General features: G+C 37.3%; 1 protein-coding gene across 1 annotated transcript in view; it reads left to right on the top strand.

Annotated features, from left to right (window-relative positions):
- Window positions 1-21,016, top strand: part of LOC104457652 (WW domain-containing adapter protein with coiled-coil) — a gene marked incomplete at its 3' end in the record, with an annotated part of 40,281 nt that extends 19,265 nt beyond the window's left edge. Inside the window, exons 2-8 of the mRNA XM_010075481.1 lie at window positions 3,883-3,989; window positions 4,763-4,878; window positions 5,326-5,438; window positions 7,357-7,665; window positions 17,381-17,626; window positions 19,785-19,907; window positions 20,868-21,016. Of these exons, the coding sequence (XP_010073783.1) occupies window positions 3,883-3,989; window positions 4,763-4,878; window positions 5,326-5,438; window positions 7,357-7,665; window positions 17,381-17,626; window positions 19,785-19,907; window positions 20,868-21,016 (1,163 nt within the window). The remainder of the gene's footprint in view (window positions 1-3,882; window positions 3,990-4,762; window positions 4,879-5,325; window positions 5,439-7,356; window positions 7,666-17,380; window positions 17,627-19,784; window positions 19,908-20,867) is intronic.
- Window positions 21,017-23,319: the final 2,303 nt, after the last annotated feature.

The raw sequence follows: 23,319 nt of genomic DNA, 5'->3' as shown, positions 1-23,319 counted from the left end.
CTCGATCCTGCTGTCCATGTCTCCGACAAAGATGTTAAACAATGCCAGTCCCAATACCGACCCCTGTGTGATGCCACTCATCACCGGTCTCCACTTGAACATTGAGCCTATGTTACATCTGTTTACTGAGTCCAGCGCAGAGTTGAAGCTTCGTTGTATTTCCATCTGTCTTGGATTCAGCAGTTTGAATGTGGAAGCCACTTAGAAAAACATTAAAGTGAATTTTGGCATGGCAGAATCTCAAATCTGTACTAGGCATTAAGTGACAGCCTGGTTTTTGAATTGGGTCCCAGAACCATGCTTTTTGTGCTCTCTGGTGATTTTAATCTATTAGTGAGGAAGATGTGATTTTTGTTTGAAAGACTTGAAGATAGTTACAATAATTTTACTCTGACCTGTCCTGTGACCTGTTCATCACTAGAGATAGTGTTAGTGAAGGCCTGCTCACCCAGTTGCACCACTACAGTTTTATATAACTGTAGTGCTGATGCCCTTGTTGGTCATCTTCTAGTTAGGAATAGCTCTTTCCAGAGTTAACTGCTTCCAAAATAATGATCAAGCTGAGGAAAGTCACAGTGATGGTGCAGTAAACATTTCGATGGGGAGTTCTGTAAATGAATTGGAGAATTTATAACACCATATGAATTTCTCTATGGTGCATCAAAGATGTATATTTGCAATTGCTAAATCTTAAGATATGCTAATAAGCATTTTAAAAACAAGTCTTTTTGTCCTTCTTTCTTGAAGAAAGTGGGACTAGTAAGGAAAGTCTAACTATAAGAGGAAAGGGTGAAAAGTGTGTAAGGGAACATCTGGAGGTACAGTAGTGTGCTGTCTACCTTATCAGGTCTGTTTCTGGGGTATGGACTAGTCTTAGTGATCCTGTTCTCATGATCTACTTTGCCAGGCATGCATCTGGGAGACACAGAGCTGATTGCAAGTCGCAGCCACCTTAAAATAGCTTAGGGTTACGCTTTGCTAACAGTGAGAGCTAGCATACAAGTACGAGGAACAGTCCTTTTTAGAGGTAGTCCTTCTCCACTTGCGGATTGTTCTCTGTATGCCATTTTAACTTGGTGTTTTAAAGATCTTGAGCAACTTTTCCTGGGAGCCTGAGCTGGCAATACTTGCTTGCCTGGGTTGTCAGAATTCCTAGGTGACTGCTATGCAAGTATGTGTCTTTTCATACTGAGGTAGCAAGGTTTTAGTACATGGCTAATTGAGTGATGTGGCTTTAGTGTTTACATATGATTTTTAAGGCCTTAACTTCTATGAAGTGCCTAGAACTCTTGTTTTCCAGAGCATCATCAGCTTCAGTCTTGGAAGCTTCTCAATGGCAAACATCAGTTTGCCAGCCCTTTCACGTGCTCATTGCCTTGAAGTTCGAGTACTGATCCAAACCTAAAGCAGTACTATGCATAAAAAAGGAGGTATGAGGGTGAGCCTGCACCTGTAATTACGCCGTGTAATTGTCCTAGACACCACTGGGTATGTATTTATGGTTGGCCCTTGTAAAAGTTCACATAGCTTGTCCTGGCAACCTGAGGCAATCAGTATTGCTGGAGCAGCCATGATCAGTTTTTATGCAGCTGAGGCCAGCTCAGGTAGGGCAGGATTCAGGGCAAGCCTGTGGGTGTGCAGCCTGGGGGTTCTGCTGGGAGGCCTGCAGATGAGGGCGGAGAGGCCCAGGGGCTCCTTATTTTGAAACTTCTGTGTGGTAGGCGTTTCTGCTATCAGGGCCAGCTGTAGGTGGGTGTGACTGCTGCAGCCACTCTGATACTTGCTCTGAGGTGCTTCGTGACTCACTACTGGGGCTGGGAGGCAGGGTGGCAGGAAACAGTGTGTAAGGGTGAGGGGATGCTGCTGAGCTGTTAGACCATGTAGGGGATGGAAGTTTGCAGTGAGTTTGAGGGGTTTGTTTATGGGTTAGATAAAATTGGCTTTAAAGGATTTATTGATTGATATCCATATGTATGTTGTTGGCTCTTACTCATGTTCAGAAAATGTGTGTTAGATTAGATTCACTGTGGCGGTGTATCTAGACCTCTACAGTATTTGAAAATCACCAACTACATCTTGAGTATGCTCAACAAAGTGTAATATTACTGTATCCATGGTACAGGATTACAGGAAATTAACTACATTAGTGTTTTCTGAAGTTTTGAAGTGACTAATATCAAACTGTTCAAACAAGCCACCCGGTAAATTTTCATCTTGTTTTTTCCTTTGGAAAGGGAGATGATTTTACCCCATAGTAGAAATGAACTAATATGTCTGTGTTAAGCAACTTACAGAAATACATTAAGAAATTTTGATTATTTTATCTTGGTAGAGTTCGGGAAGGTTATAGTGAATAAATAAAGGCTATTAACAGAACAACAAATACAAAAATATTAAACAGCTATCTCACTCCATAATCAGTGTCTTAAAAAAAAACCACAAAGACTTAGTATGACTGGTCATGGTGTACCTTGTTGCTTTTGTGATGGACTATTTTTCTAACCTGCAGGGTTAGAAGCGGGGAGGAAGAAGTTTGAAATAGTATTTTTGTCAACACTTGGGTAGTTAGGAGGCTCAGAAGATGTAATTTGCATTACAATCTCTCCTGTTCTGCACCATTATATATTATTTGGTCATCTTCTGTGTGTGGCTCTCAGAAGATTTAAAAAAAATATATTTGTTTTAATGGCTCCATTCACTCCCACCTGTCAGTCCACTGTCGGTGAAATGTTCTTTATTATAGTTGCCTGTAAGATACAGTCTTTGCCATTTGCAAAGTGCTTTCACTTCGTATTTAGATCACTATACAGTATGTGAAGCTAATGTAGTAGAGCTTGGTATTTAGAAACTGCTCAGTAGGCAGAGGAAAAATAAAGGCAGGGAGAGTGTTGTGTGTGGAATATCATAAGTTTTTCCCTCAAATGTGCAAGAAAATTATCGTTCTTAGTTTTGTGTGATTTATGTGAACATGTGAAACTTAGGAAGAGGAAGTCATATGAAGAAGAACAGGAGAGGTTTTACTTGCTTAGAAATTTTTGAGGAATGGGAGGCCTTAAGAGCAGGAAATTCAAAATAAGATTGTGAAGGGTTCAAGGGATGGCCTTGTTTAATTGTAATTACAGCTGTTCAGTTTAATTGGTGACTTGAGCTTAGGCACAAATGTAGGTATAAGAGGTGTTGAGAGTTATCTCCCTTCTCGTTTCCCAGCTGTTCTTCTGTGTTCAGGTGTTTTCATGGCAAGGAAGAAAACTGGGTTACCTTGAGAAGCAGTTGTTAGGGAGGCCAGAAGCAGGTGGTGGTTTGGTAAATGCTGCTTTTGGTATTCTAGATGTTGATACCTGTATTGGAGAGACTGAGGTGCAGAAAAATTAATCTATATGCATGAACAGAAGTAGTTACCTAGAACCAGTTACAAGTAGTCTCAAAGGACGTAAGAAAACAGCATTACTTCAGTGAATTTAAAACCTGATTTTGTGTAACTAACTGTATAGACTATTGATAAACCCATTTAAGGTTTCTAACTTAATGTTGAGGAGAAAATGTCTCTTAATTTCTGAATTGACATGTTAGGACTCCTTCAACTGTAAAAAAATGTAAAGGCTACTTGTTTGTTTGTGGTGGAATGAAGTTGGAGAGTAAGACTAGTGAAGGGACATACTGCATTATTGTAACTAGAAAGGCAAAGTGAGCTTTATGCTTGTGAAAAAGAAATATGCGTATGGTCTCCTGAAATACTTCTGCAACTGAATTATGCTGTGGTCCAGGCTGCGGACAATTTGCCTTCTCCTCTCCCCTCTCCTTTCCCCTTACACCTCCTTAGAATGCAGATGGTTGATTTATTTGAAAACACACATGATGAACAGTCTTTCTTTTTCCCTTTAGGGACCAGTTACTCTCCACAAGAAAATTCACATAACCACAGTGCTCTTCATAGTTCAAATTCACATTCTTCTAATCCCAGCAATAATCCAAGCAAAACTTCTGATGCAGTGAGTATTTGTGATTGGTATTCATCCCTGTGTTATCCCATTCATACACACATGATTTTCATCATTTTGTCTAAAACAGGTGGCATGTACATTACCTGCTTCACTGAGTTTTCCAGCATCGGTCTTTATTTTATAAATGCTCTGTAAACCCAAGCTGCAGTTGTTATATGTTGTAAAAATATTCAAATTGATAATCATTAGAGCTTTGAGGTACCTGTCTTGAATTTTAAAGTACTAGATTATTTATTTGAAGTAGACATAGAAATATTTTCCATGAACTTTATTGGTAAATCTAGAGAAGACAGTATGATTTTATTTAAGGTGCATTACACATTGTGAATTTTAGTCACTTTATTATCCAAGTTTTAGTAGTTAGGGTACTGCTTGTTAAAAATTGCACTAAAAACAGAATAGATAAGTTTGTGAAGTATAGAAAAATTTTGAAAATATAGTATTTTTGAGGAAGTTGTAAGATGCAAAAAAACTAACGTTATCAGTGTTGATATTACTGTATCCCACTAAACATACTATTAGATTTTGTTTCAGGGTTGATGGGAATAAACCAGAGGAAACTTGCAGAATGCACCAGGAGCATAGTGGTCGCATCTTTAAACTGTCAAAATGAAACAGGCATTTAGAGATGGCTTAAATAGAAAGCAGTGATATGGGTGGATAACAGGACATCATGTAGTTTTAAAAATTGTGGAAGCTTTTAAATTTGTATATTAAAACTCTCAAGTAGTTTTTTGTCCAACACTGTTTGTGTTTTAAAGGCTTATGATTCTGCGGATGATTGGTCTGAACACATCAGCTCTTCAGGCAAAAAATACTACTACAACTGCCGAACAGAAGTTTCACAATGGGAAAAACCAAAAGAGTGGCTGGAAAGGTATATGTGTGTGTCTGTTTTCATTGTATAAAGAATAAATACTCTTAATCTCATTTAAGAGCAGTTGAGCTTATCAATAGGTTACTGCTATAAAAGATGGTGGTCCGAGTCTACTGTGTTCTTACCTTTACCATGACCTCTGGCACCTGTTTTATCACTTGATGATCCAGAATGGGAGGGTGAAGTATGGTTGGTTTGGGTTTTTTTTGGTTTTGATGGGCTGTGTGGGTTTGTTTGGTTTGGGGGTTTTTTTGCAGTATTAGTGAGCTGAACATTGGGGGCTTCCACAAGCCTGGTGTAAGGAAGCAGTGGCTGGAGTTTGCCTACCCCATCTGTAGCAGCAAGTTTAGGATAGTTTTAATTCATCTCATGTAACTTCACCCATAGAAAGTGTTATATTATTAGATGATGTAATTTTTCACTTAACTTGTGTATTCTTTTCTTCAGAGAGCAGAGACAAAAAGAAGCAAGCAAAATGTCAGTCAACAGTTTTCCAAAAGATAGGGATTACAGAAGAGAGGTGATGCAGGCGACAGCTGCCAGTGGGTTTGCCAGTGGAAGTATGTGGGTTTTTTTACAGTAATATATTCTTGCCTTGTTTGCATTACTGTTTTCTTTTCCAAACTTAAAAAAAGCCCTTTAAAAATCCCTTTCCTTAGCTGTTTTTCTCACCTTTTTATACAAAAAGGCCAAAGCAGTTAGCACTGACAGCTGTCCCAAATGTTGTTTCTTAGAATAACTTTGAGCCTTTACTAGTACAATGCTTGCTTAATGCTTTTCATTGTACTACTCCTTTTTGCAGCTTTTACCACCTAACTTAATTATCTTTTGTGGTGGGTTAACCTTGTCTGGATGCCAGGTGCCCACCAGGCCCCTCTATCACTCCCCCTTCAGCAAAATAAAGGGGGAGAATAAGATGAAAAACTCGTGGGTCAAGATAAAAGCAGTTTAATTAAAGCAAAGGCCAAGGCCACGCACAGAAACAAAAGGTAAACAAAGATGTTATTCTCTGCTTCCCCTCAGTAAACGATGTCTGGCCACTTCCCGGGAAAGCAGAGCTTCAGTATGTGCAGCAGCTGCTCCTGGAGACAAACAAACCAATGCCCCCTCCTCCTCCCTGCCCTTGGCTGTTATGGCTGAGCTGGTGTCACATGGTATGGAACAGCCAATCCGGGTCAGCTGTCCTGGCTCCGCCCCCTCCCAAGCTGTGTTATAAACACCCTGCTGGCTGCCAGGGTGACCCTCAGCACTGGGAGGGCTGTTGTGGGGGTACCGACTGAATCTCAGCCAGACCCAATACATCTTTATAGATATTGATTGAAACAACTTGCACAGTTTATCATATGGCTGGACTGTTGTGATCGTTGAGACCTGTCATACTCTGAGCTTAAAACTAGACATGCAGAAGTCTCTTTTAAAACCTTGATTTCACATCTGAAAGTAAGCTAATGTAATGGATTATGGTGTCAGGGCTTTCAGGGGCTTGTGTACATTACTGAAAGCATATTTTTACCATGCCATTACTCCTAGCAAAGCCTTTCCTGGACTTTTTGTTCCGCCCCCCCCCAATACCTAGCTTCAATCTTTGTCAAATTTTGCTGGGAAATGGTTGTACTGTGAGATTCTTTCTATGTGCTGATGTAGTTTGCGTGAATTTGTAGCATGGTTCTCAGGCTGGTTTAAAGGTAGAAGCCAAAGTATTAATCTTTCCTCCCCTCCCCCGGCCTGGGACTTGGCAAGGCAGGGATGTGTAAAGGGCTGTTCTTCTGTGTATGCTGAAACATACTGCATATGCTAAGACATACTGTATGATACAAAAAGATAGCAGAAATGCATGTTGCAATAACTATTGTTTTGTGACAGGTGAAAATCTAGGAATCTATAAAAATAGTTACTCTGTATTTCCTCAGTATGTTCCCTGTGTAGCATATTTTAAAGTCTGTGATTGTGTGACAAATGCAGATTAGTCACTCATTGAATATATAGCTTCCTTGAATTAATTCCCTTCAAAGTAAATTCTTAGTAGTAGCACTCAAGTGACTTGAAGTGGAATTCTTTGAAGGCTAGAATTTGAAACTATTAAATTATACTTGATGTTCAGGATTTTCAATGAACAAAAGTTAAATGGCACAAATTATCTCTTCACGCTGAATATGAGATGGGAATAATAGATTTTGATTTAGATTTTTTAGGAGACTTCAAAAATGAACTTGACTGTAACACTTGTTATAAAGCAGCCTTTCATCAAAACACGGTGCTTAACCCGAACTCTAAATCAGGCAAAGGTCAGAGAAAATGCATTTTGTCAGTGAGTAAAATTAAATTTTGCCTTTTTTGATCATCATTTTAATCATAAGCAAGTTCAGTCAGCTCTAGTTGTTGATGTGCAGCTGTACTGAAGTTACTGCAGTCTTAGACAAGTTTCTAATGTAATCTTTTTTTCTTATTGCAACGTTACTTGGGGTATCCTGAAAAAAGTGGAAGACAAGCATTCCAGTGACGCCAGTAGTATGCTCCCACAGAATATTTTATCTCAAACAAGCAGGCACAATGACAGAGACTACAGACTGCCAAGAGCAGAGACTCACAGTAGCTCTACTCCAGTACAGCATCCCATCAAACCAGTGGTTCATCCAACTGCTACCCCAAGCACTGTTCCTCCTAGTCCGTTTTCTCTACAATCTGATCACCAGCCAAAGAAATCCTTTGATGCTAATGGAGCATCTACTTTATCAAAACTGCCTACATCCACATCTTCCATCCCTGCACAGAAAACGGAGAAAAAAGGTATGTTTAATGCAGTTCCTTCTAGTATTTAAGATGATACATTGCATTTGCGTTGCTTGTTCAAAGTATGTTCGTTCTAGAATTTAAATATATTTTTCTTATTGATTGTGTGTGCTTAGAACCTGATTACTGGTTTTATGTGTTTATTTCCCCTTAAGCCACATTTTCTGTGTCTGACACAGCTTAAAATTGATACTGCGATATTTGCTGTTTATTGGCTTATTCTGCAAATTATAATTTCAAATGATAATTTGAAAGATGTATTCTAATAGGACACATTTTAATGTTTGTCCTCCCTCATGTTGTTTTGGATCTTTGAGTTCTTAACATATGTGTAGTTACACCATTTGAATGTCATTTTGGACCATCATATTTTGTGACTTGCTTTTACTGTTTGAAATGGCAGTGTCAAACTTTTCAATAAACACAAGTGCAATTCTTACAGAAAGTGAAATGTTTCCTACATGTCTTTAACAGCTGCTCCTTTAGTTTTGGTCTGTGTCTTGTGATGTACTGGATCTTCAGTTCTAAAGCTGATGAAAGTTTGCATTTCTGTATAGCACGTACCAGAAACACTTTGCTTCGTCATCAAGCGAAGATCAGGACTTTACTGTGTGTTCTTTGTGACCCTTCAAAAGTCTATATTTTAATTGGATTTACTTCATTACTAGGAAGAACTGCTCACAAAGATTGTGAGAATGGACATGTGTTATTAGTGATAGTGTGATAATACTTCGGTATAGTAGAGTTCTTAGAGAGTGACATTTTATAAGAAAAATCTTTTGGGGGCTTTGGGGAGGGGAAAAAGTAATTTTTTATAAACTTGTCTGGTTTTAATTTTAAATATTGCTTAATTAGTATGACACTGAATTCTTTTTTTGAAAGATGGCTTTCTGCCCTGTTGATATTTGCAAGTCTGTCTAGTTAGAGAAGAATATTTAATTGTTATGAAGAAGACCAAAAACACTTGGGTCTGACATTGGTCTTATACTCTGCATTTGCTTTCCTGCCTTACAGTTTTCTCTATTAAAGAATTCGAGCTTTTACCCAGTGTCCTGGGTTAAGCTGAGACAAAGTTAACTTTCTTCATAATAGCTAGCAAGAGGCTGTGTTTTGGATTTGTGCTCAGAAGAAAGCTGATAAAAAGTGATGTTTACTGCTGCTGCCAAGCTCCTTCAGCTTCTCTGCTCTCTGCAGACAGGAGAAGCTGGGAGGGAGCACAGCCCCAATTACTAGCCTAGGATTTGATGTTAGGTTTAGGATTGAGACCCAAAATAGCCAATAATCTATAACATACACGTCATGCCTGGTATATAGGTAAGGGCCCTCTGCAAGCTTGTCCCTTTTTGTTCAGGATCTCTTTAGCTCCAGGTCATCTTGTTCCAGGTGGTCCCTCTCCCAAGGCCTTCTCCCCTCTTTGGTCAGCTCTTGGTCTGGGACGCTAAACCCAGGACACCCAGAGATAAGTGCGCTTGGTCATCCAAAATACCCAGACAATACCATACATTGGCAAATACTGCAGTGTAAGAAATTGTGCATGTAAAGAAGTTTAGTATGTTTTTCTTGAGACTTTGTGCAATTTTTACATGATCTAGTACATGAATGTTGACTGTAAACTACAGAGGAACAGAAGTTTTTCAGAAAGCCTTTTTCTATTAAACACAGTAAAGCAAGAAATAAGGTGTACTAGTTTATGCATGGTTGTTGTACTGACTACCATAGTTACCTGCTTCAGTTCAGCATCTGTTTTTTGATTGCAGTTTGATGCACTTGTAAACATAACAGTGCAAAACATCCATGTCAAGTGTTCTCTCCTTTTTTGTATCCTCTCTATTTCCATTTTTGAAATATACTTAAAGAAAACCCTTATTACTCAGTTTTGGTATGTACTTGATTCCTGTTTGGTGTGTGGTCAAACTGGATATATTGTTTCCCTTCTTTACTGTATGCCTTTATTAGTTGCTTCCACTTAAACTGAGCAACTGAATCTTACTGCGAGTGAAGGAATTTCCCACTGTGACAATTGCTACAAATGTTGGCATGGATTTCTAGTATTTCTTACATATGACATTCATTTGAGAACATCCGGTTGGATATAAATAGTGAAAATGATCACACAGGGCAGTCTAGACACTATAAATCTTACTTTAGAATTTGTGTTACAATGGATGGTTCCATATTAAATAATCACTTAATTTCTGTATTCCTATGTAGTTTTTTTAAGTTTATGTGGGTTAAATTGATAGATTCTCTATAATACTCTCACCTTGTTGATGTGTTTCATAGCACTTCATTGTGAGCAAAATCACTTTCTGAGCTTCCAACAGGGTGGATTACAGAAAGTTGATAAGCAACTGAAGAATCAGAATAGATGAATGTTAGGCTTGAAATACGTATTCCAGAAAATGTGAATTTTCACATGTTGCTGGAATACCTCTCTTGCAGAAACAGAAAAATTCAGTGCAGCTTATATTATGATAAGAGATCATTCAGAGAGTATATTAAATAGTCTTGCCTTTTTTTATGAATGTTGGATTACTTTTTTTTTTAGATAAGAAATTTGACCGGTATAATTTCTGCAGCATTTTAAGTATTTAAATCTAAAAGAAGGGAGGAAAGAGTGGAGGCCTGTATCTAGTGGAGTCCCCCAGGGTTCAGTATTGGGACCGATACTATTCAATATATTCATCAACGACTTGTATGCAGTGTTTAACAGTATTTGTTTGTAGCTATTATACAAGATGGAAAAAAAAAATTGTCGTTATACACTCAGTTCAGACTCAGTTGTGAAAGTACCTTTGTAAAATTGGAAAGTAGTTCGAGGGGTTTATTTTTACACTAGTAAAGCAAACAGCATTTGATCTTTTTCTGTTCGCTACCTGTGCCATCCCTCTCTCTTTCTAAAAAGAGGTAAAGCTGTATTTTTTGCTTATGAAAATAGCTTGGTCCAAATGACTGAATAGTATGTGCAGTAGTCCTTGCCTAAATGAGTTCTTGCTTCTTGTCAATGTGTTGCTGGAAGCCTTATGCCAGCTTATATGTACCACTGTTTTAATAGTTCTGTTCTTAGTGTGTATTTTTAATGCAGTAATAGTTGTGAAAAACAAAACAACAAAAAAACCACAAAAACCAACAACACTTTTTTCAGCTTAATCTCTTTTGCTGCAGGGGTATGTTGTAGTCCCACAAGGAGATTGAATAAAATCCCTGGCTGAACTATAGCTCAGCTGTTAGCAGTAGTCCTCTGCCCTCAATGGCTGGCAGTAGTGGAGAGTTCCTGGGGAACTATTTGACCTCTACCCTTTGGTTTGAATGTTCCAGTCAGAATCTGCTGCTTCTGTTTGTGCTCACTGTGAGTGCTTTATGCAGGTAAAGTGTGGGGTTGCTTTTCCTACTTTCTGGCTGCTTTATCTGTAGGGCACATCACATTTTCCTATTTCTAATTGAGTTACTGAATAAAATGATGTATTGTCCATATCTTAACAGTGTGTCTGTCTGTAGGATACTTACTACCTTTCCTCCAGGTCCTGTCAGGCAGTGTTTCTGTTTCTAGTGCAGCAGTACTCTTAATTTTTTCTGAAAAGACTCAGCAAGCTGGCCAGTGCAATGCTGGGTGGGTTGTGACCCAGATGCTGACAAAATAAAGTGGTCAGTGACAGCTGAGCTTCTTCCTCATCCTTTTTTCCACTCTGTGGTTTTCTTTCTTGTAACACTTGCTAGTCCTTACCAGTCAGTTATTAACATTGCTTCTGGTATTGTTTCATCTTCTTTGGCCGTGTTTTGCAGTTGTAAGTATGTTACCCAACTCATATAGTGGTCAGAAAAAATTACACTAGTGAGACTGTTAGAGGTTTCTTCCAGTACTTTATACTTGTTTGCTGAGCGTTGCTGTTACATTTATTTTGACAGCAGAAATAAAATATGAAAATTCAGTTTTAAGACTGGAGAAATACAAATGGGAAAAATATGGTATTTTTTGTATTTTAGATAATTTGAGCATATTTGAGAACAAAGTTGTTGCCATAATTTCATTTGTCCAAATGTATTTACAAAATGCATTGCTTTTAAATCTTTATATATTTTGGTATGGCTTAAGGTCCCTTAGTAGGTCAAAACTGAACTATGTAAAAAAGGTAAATGTCACTGTTGCTGCTCAGAGAACTTAGTTGGTGGACTCTGCCAGCACAGGTGAATGTGTTAAGATTCTTAATTGTCAGCAGTAAATCAAGCAGTTCAATTAGCTGTTCTAGGTGGTAGTTGTTTCATTAGTATAGCAGAGGTGAAGTTTATGGGGCAATAAGGCATTGAATTTCTGAAAATTTTGTAATGCCGTTTTCCTCCCACAGAGAGCACAGTGTGAGAGCACACGTGCATGACTGTTGCTAGCAGAGCAAAGGTACAGCTCAAGCTCACAATAGAGTGATTGGGTAATATTGTGTAGCGTTGAACCTGAAGGACTTTGAATATATTGATTTTGTTTTAAATGGAATAAAAAATTACATCAGTAGTAAAAGCTATTGGAACCCTCAAAGGATCACACCAATAATTTGGGAATTATCCAGTCAACAGTAGTGGGTAATTTTCATTACATTGAAAAAAATCTTCCTTGAAATAAATCGGCTATCCATATATGTGGCAGAATAAGAGCAAGCTATATAGAGCAGTATTTTAAAACTACTTGTTGTATAGGGAGTACTAGTATGTTAGTTGTCAGGAGGACTGTGAAGGAAGCTCTTGCACAAAAAATGCTTTTCCTCTTCTTGTTTCTTTTTTCTCCCACTCACTTCTCTGTCACACTAACACGCCTGAATAACTCGGCACACCATGGGCAAAAAGGGAGTGAGCAAGTACCAGGAGCAGGTACTTAAAGGACTCCAGCAGACAGAGCAGGGTGTCTGAGGCACAACAGAGGTGGGGGAGTGTTGCTCTCAAGAGCTATTCATTGAAACAGAGTAGCTGGACAGTCAGAAGACTTAGTTTTTCACCCCTCTGCATTAACCCTAGTCTGCATAACTTTATTTTAACTGTAACAGGCTATGAATTGCCTTTCAGAATGAGATTCGCTAGTGGATCAGCTGTTTGCTTAGGAGCAAAGTTTCTTGTCATGAGAGGCAGAGACTGGTAACAGCAAGATTCATCAGCATTTTAATACCCTGCCTCAAACTCTGAGAAGCGAAGCATTTACCTTCTTGTATCTAGGTTGTAATTGAAGAACATTGTGGCACAGTTGCTGAAAATGCTGTGTGGATTTTTTCTGAAAGGATTACTTGGCTTTGTTATTAAAAAATGCACACTTCTTGTAAATATGCAGTGTAATGTTTTTGTTCTGACTTGAGGTGGTGTTTCTGGGGCAAGTAATAGCCTCCAGTTTACCTCAGTTCAGATTCTCTGAAACCTGCAGCAAAGACGCACCTTTGTCATGCAGGTTCTTGCCATATAGAATACTGCCTGATAACTCAGACTTCTTTTTGTCCAGAAGATGTAATTGCAGGTCACTTTCCAGCAGAATAGACTATTAATAGAAAGCCCTTTTCTATTCATTGTGGTCTTCAAAAATTGTTTTCATTATTAAAACCTTTTCTCCTGCTCCATTTTAATGTAAAACCAGTTAATGGTTCCTTGCATTAATCTCTACATCTATTTTTTTGGTTTTTTGATTGTCATCCGATTACTTTGTTTTCCTTTTTTTCTTTTTTTTTTTTTTTATGTGGATGGCTTTGTTTTTTGCTCTTTTTTTTCCCATATGATTAAAGTTGAAAGTCCAGAAACTTGTTTAGTTCTATATTGTGGTTCTATATGTAGGCTGCATCTAATTAACTTGTTTACATGATTGTCAGAAAGCATACTGTATTTTCATATTGTCACAACAAAGTGAATGGATTTTTTTTAGACATTTTCTTAAAAGCGCCAGAAGTTGAAACTTTAATATGCTTAGTTTATTATGGAGAAATTGATGCAAAGTAATATTTTTAAAATCACTGAAGATTACTTTAAAAGTAATCCACTTTTTTGTATTTATTCAGAGGAAGAGCTAAAATGTAAATTTTAATTAACAAAGTTTTCAACAGTTAAAAAGATCACAGCAGGATATGGTATGCTTTTGGTCTTAATTTTTTTTTTTCTTCTTTATAAGTTTTCCATAGAAATTTCATGATAATAGCTGAAATTTTATGTGAGGTTGAAGAGTCATTTGCGTAGCATTTGTATGAAAATTGGTGTTGACAATCAAGAGGCTGCAGAGCTGCCCTGTCCAATATCAGGCAACTTCAACCAGAGTCTGAGACTTTTGCAGGCCTTGCAGATTAGTTTGTATTTTCCTTAAGAATATTTTTTGTGTAAGACACAGGCCAAGTTTATATTTTCTGTTTTTAAAATTTCAGTTGTAGGTTTAAAATTAGTCTGATGTATTAATGATTCCAATTAGGTTTATGAATGACTGCTCTGTAATAAAAAGCCTATTTAGCAATAATACTGTAGTTGGCTTGTTAGTGAACATGAACTTATGTTGGCACAGGTATAGAGACCAGTGTAGCAGAGCTGTAAAACTAAAGGACTTAGATTTGTAAAGGTATTTAACTTTTCTCAGTATGCTGTGTTCATTTTGACTGTTTCATGCGATTGAAGCTTCAGATGCGTTTAAGAGTTAGAGGACTGTATAGTTCTAAGCAGTTTTCTTAAATCCTAAAGGTAAATGTTTTAGAAACTAGGAAATAGTGTTTGAATGTTGAAAAGTAAACTGTGTGGCAAAATATACAATGAAACAGTCTCTCAAAGCAGACAAAAGGGGAATTAGAGAGCAAGAGGAGGGAGTGAAAAGTTTCTGCTTCTATTTGTGGAAAAAACAAGGGAAATGCACGCACCCCAGTGAGTGATATCTGAGGATTTTTGTGAAACAAACATTTCTTCACATCACTTTCTCTAGGTGTTTAATCTGGGTGATTGCACAAAAAATTATATTTCACATGTATATTTTAATGCATACTTAAACACTTGCAGTAATACAGCTGCAGAAGAGTGTCTCCATATTGTCTAAAAGAATTAACTGGACTGTGTTGTTTTGATGTAATTCAGTTTGCATTTTTATAGCAGAGAAGTTCACCCAAACTAAAGTACTTTTACAGACCTCTTGGAATTCAGTGGGTTTGTATTACATATTTTGAGTCCTTATATTCAATAAATTAGTAAATAACCAGAACTGGTCTGATGGTTTGTCTTCACTGTGTTGTTAGCTTGAGTTTGCCTTGGATTCAGTTTATTTTGTGTTCAAATCTGTAGTGTGGGTGAAAAATACTGCTAGCTGTTTGGTATGGTGGTGTGGTTTGAAGCTCAGGTATTGCTTATGTGAATTAATAATGCAGTAGTGAGTTGCTTTTTTGCATAAAACAGCTCAATTCAACTGTGAAGCCTAACTAAATTAAATATGTTTTGAAATTAGTGCAGGTAGTCTCTTAGTATTTTTTTTTCCTGTTTTGTTTGGGTATCTTTTTTCATTTTTGTTGGTTATTTTTTTATAAGGTTCTCAAAACTAGGGTAGGAGACTTGTACATATAAGTACCAACATGCTGCGTTGTGCCTAATTCCCTTGCTTTTGTCTGCAAGTGTATCATATCCTTACGTGAGAGATGCAAATTTGGTTTAACCTTTACATGTTTTTGTTTAGTGTGGTAAAACTGTTGTTTGCTTGATGTGTCTTGACTTGCAGTTGTCTTAATAAGTTTACTTTGAACACCATAACGTAAGATTTAGTACTACAGAGACTTTTACTAATGACTTACTGTTTCATTGGGGTGCTGATACCTAATCAACTGTCCTAGTAACATGTTACTGAAAACCATACAAAATTTTTGGAACTGCTTTTTTTCCTTTTCAGTCTTTGTAGCACTTTTTGTCCCTTTGTAAGTTGTTCTTATGAAAGCTTCTGACCAAATGGCCAAGTCCCTTTACAGACATATTGAAAGACAACTGCTTGTCATGAGGAGCTTGTAACTAGATAAGGCCGCCTGTTTTTCAGACGTTTGCCTGAAACATCAAAACATGCCTATGTGCCCTGGCTGTTGCATCCTTGCAAGCTGTCAAATTTGGATTCTTCAGCATTTTTTTCCTCATTTAGATTTCTCAGCTATTTGACTCAAAAAGGTTTTTTTGGAGTATTTGTGACCTGTTATTAACTATTTCTGCTGTAACTGCACAGAACCAGAAGTCCCCTTTCTTTCACTGAGATTTCTAATCTGATTTGCTTTATGTATTGATACTCATTTCAGTCATTTTTTATTTTTATTTTTTTAGGGTTCTTTTACAAATTCTCAAAAGCTGCAATTAAGGCTGTCAGAACACAAAAGCTTTTAGAAATATTATAACATTTTATTCTTGTGTAATAAACCAAAACAAGACCTTTTTGTTTTTCTTCTTTACTACAAGTCAGCCTCTTCCTACCTGGACTATGTCTCCAAAGAAAAAAAAGAAATCTAACACACCTTTAGAGTAAAAGAGTTTCCTAGGCAATTATTTTAGCTTTTATTTGGATTTTTGCCTGAAATGTGGAATATCCAGGTTGACATTCTCTGCCCAGTTTGAGGTGGGTTTAAAGTCCAGGTCTTCTGTATTATGGGCAAGCATCCTCAGTGAGATCTTGGATCCATATCCATCGTTCCACTCTTATCCAACCTTTTTGGTGCTATAGAGGCATTAGTCTTGACTGAATTTGGGGGCAGAAGTGTCTGATGGGTTTAATGGGGATAAGAGAAGGGGGGGCTAAAATTGAAATGTAGTGGGGCAGGCTTCTTATTAAAGGAAGGATATTTGAAGTGACTGATGGTACACCTGTAGTAAGTGGAAATACTTGCAGTGCAGGAATTGCTCACAGTAGTGGAATGGAGGAGAAACTTTCATGTTAATTGGAAGTCTAATTTAAAATTAATTAAATAACTCACATTAATTAGAACAAATTGCCATACAGTATAATTGAATTTAAGTACTAAGCTTTTCTGTGGATATGTGTTGATATTTGTTAAAATTAGATTAATAAAATAAAGGCTATAGGTCTTGATGCTTCAGGAGAAGCTGACAAATTTGAAATTATGTGCAGATAGATTTTTAGATGTTTTTCCACTCTGTTATAGAGATGTTAACAGCTCGTTTTACATTTCTAGTACAGCTCGTTATCCTGTCTGTGAATCCTCAGCAATGTAGCTGGATTGTTTATGGTAGACTTGGTCTTTATTTCCTAGCTTCTTGTAGGCTGGTCTCTGCATAAACAAAGCATGGTTTATACCCTCCCTTCGAATTTGACATATTAGCCTGTCTGTCAGGTCCACGGACTATAAGGTTTCTGTTCATAGTATATTTTCCAAAGAAAGACATAATTATTAGTGAAAAGATAGAATATGAGTAATTGCACAGTAAAATAAAAAAAATCACTAAGGAATATTTGGCCAACATTTGTCCTAAAAATTAGGGGGAAAAATTCCCATTTGTAGTACTGGCAGATTTCAGTCCAGTATCTTGAAGTAGAAAAATTGTGTGTGTTCCTAATAAATACTAGGTTCAATAGCACAAGTTACACTAGGTAGCAAATATCTTCAGTTTTTGTTATATTCATGTTTTATTTTTCTTATAGTTACAGATTTGTTCTACTGAATTTAATGAGTATTGTACTAGTGAGAAGTTGTCAGGTTATATTGGGGAAAATGAAAATTACTGTCTGTCTTCTGTTCAGAGTCTGCATCTGTGGACAAGTCTGTATCCCATTCTTGCACAACTCCTTCTACATCTTCTGCTTCTGGACTGAATCCATCTTCTGCACCTGCTTCATCGGCTCCTACAGTTCCTGTCTCACCTGTCCCACAATCACCAATTCCTCCATTACTTCAGGACCCAAATCTGCTTCGACAGCTGCTGCCTGCTCTGCAAGCCACATTGCAGCTTAATAATTCTAGTGTAGATATATCCAAAATCAATGAAGGTAAGGATTCTTTAAAGTTGATCTAATCTCTGTTTTACACACATTAGTATATTATTGGATACTAAGCTGTAGTAAATGCAAGCTTTACTTTGAATGAAAAGTGAATAAAGGAATCCCTAGATCAAGTGGGGATTGTTTTTGTTTGCTTTTTTTTTTTTTCCCGTTAGACCTTTTTAAATTAGCCAAGTAACATTTAAGGTTGTTAAACTAATAAATGCTGATGGACATGAGCACTCTTAATTGAGACTGGTGACTTAATTGCTGTATCAGCATCCGTCTGTTGCACAAAATTTAGAGCTTTTTGTTCTTTTGTTTCGTGCCATGTTCTTTGTTTTCTATAGTTTGCTGCTATTCTAATATGTGTTTGCAAATACTGAAACTTCCAGGGATTCTTAAATCTTGTTGCCTATAAATTTTTTTTCTTTAGGAGAACATGGTAGCCTCTCAGAATAAAGATAGCATATCAGTAATTTTGCCAGCAAGTTAAATTTTGTGCATAAAATCAGTGTATCCCTTAGATTATTGTCACATTGGCCTAGTTTATTAGAAGAAAGTTCATAACTAGCTGTAGTGCCTTTCACTGCAAGAACAGGTGGAGTTGATGCATTTTGAATGTAATCTTATCTAATGTGGTGTCTGCGTGTGGCAGGTTACTGATGAAGAAAGTGGTGTGGGATTTTTTTTGTTTGCTTCTTTAAGCTTCTTCTGTACTGATCACCAATTTAAATAGGAAGCAAAAAATTTACATGTAATGCCCAGAGTTCATTATCTTTAACTTTTAAAAAGTACGAACCATGAAAGTCAAAATAGTAGAAATTTTACTTAAAATTTTACTATTATGTATGTTACAATTACCTTATAAGGAAAAGCTGTCAATTTACTTCCTTTTAATTGGGAAATATTATGGCTTCAGTACTAATAGGTGGGTAGGTTATTGTTTTTTCTTGTGGAGGGAGAAGCTTTTAAAACTGTAGTGCACTATTTTGGACTAAAAAAGTAGGAGTATTGTGGTTGTCTGTGTTAAAAAATGAAAGGTCCAATCAAGACTCCAATTGTATTTTATTAGGAAACTGCCAATTTAAGTTCCTAATCATTTTCTCTTGCCATATCTGAGCAGCAGTTGTGCCTGTCTTGTGTTTAGTATTGTTCTGATGGCATGAGGGCCTGGCTGGCAGGTCCGCGTGGGCAGAATGACTTCACCTTGCACAGCAGCACTGCCTTTACTGTGCACATGATGCAGAGTTATTCTGTGTTTGTGCTGGTGAGTCAGTTTTTTCAGACTTGTACATGGGCAGTGTAGGTTCAGGAAGTATCCCACAGAGCCTGTAGACCTTTTTGAAAAGATTTGTTCAGAAGCTGGATCTCATCAGCTCGTGCTGTAAGATACTCTTCCTATGTAGTACAATTTTAAAACAGCTGGTTGAAAATGATTATTTTTTTTCTGGAGTAGAGGGGGATGGGACAGCTAAATGCAGAACAAGTAAGTTTTGTGGTTGGAGTGTTTTGGTGGGTTTTTTTCATTTGTTTGGGGGGGTTTTGTTTTGGTTTTTTTGTTTGGTTGTTTGGGGGTGTTTTGGGGTTTGGTTTTTTTGTTTGTTTTGTTTTTTTAAGAAGAAGCACTGAGTGTCTGGATTTTTAACTTGAAAGATGCCTTTCCTGGAATGGGGAAGTCTTCTCCTCCTCCCCTGCTGCCCCGCTTGCCTTTTAGTGAGTTAGTGATACTGTTTTTTTTGCCTTTTTAAAAAAAAGTATTGTAGTTTAGAAAAAAACAATCAAAAAAGCCCACCACCCAAACAAACAAAAAACCCAAAACCCACACATTCTCCTTACTAGAATAACTAACTGAGCAAATGTTCTCTATGTTTACAAGAATTATTATTGATCCATAAGGTCAAGCTGAGGAGTTAGTTATTTTTGAAAATAATTTTTTTTTAGTGTACATATCAAAGTTAAAACTACTAAATAAAGGACTTGGTTAGACATGCCAAGCATTCATGAATTGGATTCAAGTAATTGAAAAATAGTTCAGGTGGCTTTTTGGTCTATTTTGGATATGGGAACAAACTCAGAAAGAAAATGTGGCTTAAATATATTTAGCCAGTTTGAATAGTTTAAAGTGATGTTCTAGAATTGTCAGTAAAACAATGTTTGTTTTTAGTTCTAACAGCAGCTGTGACACAAGCCTCTCTGCAGTCTATACTCCATAAAATTCTTACTGCTGGACCATCTGCTTTCAATATCACTTCCCTAATTTCTCAAGCTGCACAACTGTCTACGCAAGGTATTCAGAGTCTTCTTTTCCCTTAAGTAAAATTGTTACGTTGCATTTTTATAAAGGCTGATACAACTGAAATTTGTAGAAGCTGTCCCTTGTTGTATCTTTGGCCACCTGGCGTGGAGGATGTTCAGTGACTCCTTCCAAAGATAGGATAAGAAATTGTTACTTGGGGAGCAGGAAGCTGACACGCAACTAAGTAAATGTGCTTCGCTGTCTTGCCCTTTGGGATTTTTTTTGTGTGTTAACTAACTCTATAGAGTAATGTGAAACATATGCGAAACCCTCTCAATTTATCTTGAACCTTAATTAGATATTGTTTAATGTTCAATATAAAACACAACTCTTCCTTGCTTGAACACCCTTCTTCTAATACTGTGCAACTGTGACTCCTGGGGGAGGCATTAAATTCTTAAATGAAAGTTTATTCTGTCTGGTGGGGGTTTTTTTAATAGCCTTCTGTAAATAGTATTTTTCATCTTCCAATGAAGATATTCCTTCAGGTATCTTCAGTACTTTCTGGTTTGTAACTGAATAAAGCTAGAAACTTAAACCAAAACAATAAATGCAGTCATGTTATTGAGTAGGTGAGAAGTATTATGCTAATAATAATTTTTAACCAGTAATTAAAACAAGGGCAGAAGACTATTGATAGATGCATAGAATGGGTGAGTAGGTTTCCAGATGAACTGTTCGAGCACTCATTCAGTTAAATCGAGTTTAGCATTCTAAAATAAGTATTGCATTTAGTCTCTTAATGTGTAAAAAGTATTGCATAATAGTTTGTTCTTTCTCCCTATCCTCAAGTTTTAGAAGTGGAGAGTTTGGGGAAAATATGATTCTTTAGCTAGGATTGTTGTTGGACGTTTGATTGTTCCAGTTATTTCCCCCCCCCAACTGTCTAATTCACATTTAAAGAAAGGATATGGCTTTATTAAAAACAACCTTTTTTTTTTTTCTTTACAGCTCAGCCGTCTAATCAGTCTCCAATGTCTTTAACATCTGATGCCTCATCACCAAGATCATATGTATCTCCAAGAATAAGCACGCCTCAGACTAACACTGTTCCGCTTAAACCTTTGATGACTACGCCACCAGTATCATCACAGCAGAAGGTAGACTCCTTTTGATTTATGCCATATTGTAGTAAGAAACCACTACAGGTAATATTAAGTACTGCTGCTATATATCCATGTGTTAGCATTTATATATAGGATGATAAAATATGTGTGTTATCTTTCCCAATAGAAACAGAAACAACTGGAAGCAACTACGTGGATGTATTTTTGCAGTACAACTCTAGCATGGAATTCCAGTACACTTTTCTGTTCTTGAAGAAAATCTTGTGCTCGCTTCAGATGCTGTCTGGAGATAATTACCAAGAGATCAGTATTTTAGCATATTTAAGTGGAAACAAAAACATACTCTAAAGGCAACAGCTGATACAATTCTCTAGACTTTAGACAATAAATATTTTTAGAATGGGAGAAAAGTTCTTGGGGAAGTTGACTTGATGTGGTCTCAAATTTGGTTTAGAAATGTTCTGGGTGTTCACAAAGTAACATTATGACCCTTTCCCTTCCTGTCCTGTCACCCCCATTCATTCAGAATTCCTTAATTGAATCAGCAGCTAGGAAACGTTAATTTAAGCTAACAAATAAGCTCCTAAAGTTCTTCCTAAGGATTAAGTAGAAAACAGAAACTACAAAACAAGGTTGTCTTTTTTAGTTTTTTCTTCTGTGTGATCTCTATAGTGGGTCACTCTTCAGAGGAAAAATGTCTTTTGCAGAATCTGAGCTTAGTATTCCATATCCTACAAGTGGCGATTTTGAGGAATAAATACGATTGAAGCTGAGATTGATTGTTCAGTTAGTTATTTTCTCTGTCCCGCAGATCAGAGATTTCTGTTTTGGTGTGTACAGGTGGGGAAAGTAGATATAAGTAGAGGCACTCAAGATAAACTTCCTCTTAAGGGTTTTTCTTTTTCCCTTGTTTAAAGACTTCTAATTTTATGGAGCAAGGGTGGGAGGAGATAACTGGGTTAAATGACCTATTATGAAGGAGGATTTTGTTACTGAAGGGGACCGAAGGTAGAGCTATTGATTTGCACCCTCTAGTGGAAAGTAATCTTTTATGCTTAAGATAGTTTTGTAGTGACAGGTAGAGCTGAAGGGCATAACACTCTTGTGCCTTTTAGGCAATTTTAAAAAAACTAAAACAAAAATTTAGCAGTTTACAGTGTTGTTCTGGCTGTGAAAAATGGAAATCCATTCAGAGGAGGATTTGGACCTGAGGTAGAGGTTTGCTGTTTTCATGCAATGGGAGCTTGTCCTGTCTCTTTGTTGAACAGATCTTTCTTCCAGGATTGAGACTCTCAGATTTTAACCCAGTCTATCAGTATGCAGCTCAGTGTATGTAGTATCTTACCGGCATAGGGAGCATGACTCTGGACTTTGGGGTGAGACCAGACTTGTTTGGGTTTTTTTGTTGTTGTTGTGTCTGGGTTTTCTTTTTTTTTCTGAAATCCCTGTTCTCCACCCTTCCCCTCTGCTTAGCTAAGGCATCTTTCTGTCAATTTTCTGCTTGTAAGAAAACCTCTTATGTCTTGACAGCCTTTAAGGAATACTTTTATCTTCAGGAGGACAGATTGTATTCTTCATTCTAGTCTAAATGCCTCATTTTCTTACATTTGAGTTTTTTCATGGGTACAAAGAAAACCAAGTGATTCTCCCAGTTTGTTGGGCTTGACAGTAGTAAAACGAATTGTGAAATCCTTATGCGTGTACTAATCCTGCTTGTTGTCTTTCTTTCTGCCCTTGAAGTGCATCCTGAATCTATGTGGTCACATCCCATAGCTATGTGACAAGTCATGAAATTATCAAATAGCAGACTTGAATCAAAGAAAGATGTCTAGCACTTTCAAATCCTGAGATACAGAAAAGAATCTTGAGTTGTTTACTGTCAATAACTGGAAGTTGATTTCTTCTGGTCTCTACAACCTTCTTGAAGGAAGAAGAGCTCATCAGGATTGTTTCCCCCCCTTCACGGCTAAATGCAGGTTTGAGAGAGTTGATTTGAGTTTAGTGTAAGTTGTAACTACAGCAAGGATGCCATTCTTCAAAAACCAACAAAAGAAGCATTGGTTACTTTAGCTTTGTCTGAGAGAATCTCCACTTACATGCAGGGCTCTTTGATTGCCTATAGTTAGTGGCTTGGCATGCAGGATTTCACTTTTGGTATTTTCAAAGAAGGATATTGTGTGTTTTATTTAGATATACATAGAATCATAGAATGGCCTGGGTTGAAAAGAACCATAGAGATCATCTAGTTTCAACCCCCCCGCCATATGCAGGGCCGCCAGCCACTTAGACCAGGCTGCTCAGAGCCAGAACCAGCCTGGCCTTGAATGCCTCCAGGG

This window comes from Pterocles gutturalis, unplaced genomic scaffold (assembly GCF_000699245.1).
Source record: "Pterocles gutturalis isolate BGI_N339 unplaced genomic scaffold, ASM69924v1 scaffold28227, whole genome shotgun sequence".
NCBI lineage: Eukaryota > Metazoa > Chordata > Aves > Pterocliformes > Pteroclidae > Pterocles > Pterocles gutturalis.
The sequence above is the reverse complement of the archived record's forward strand: the minus strand, read 5'-3'. Positions and strand labels throughout refer to the sequence as shown.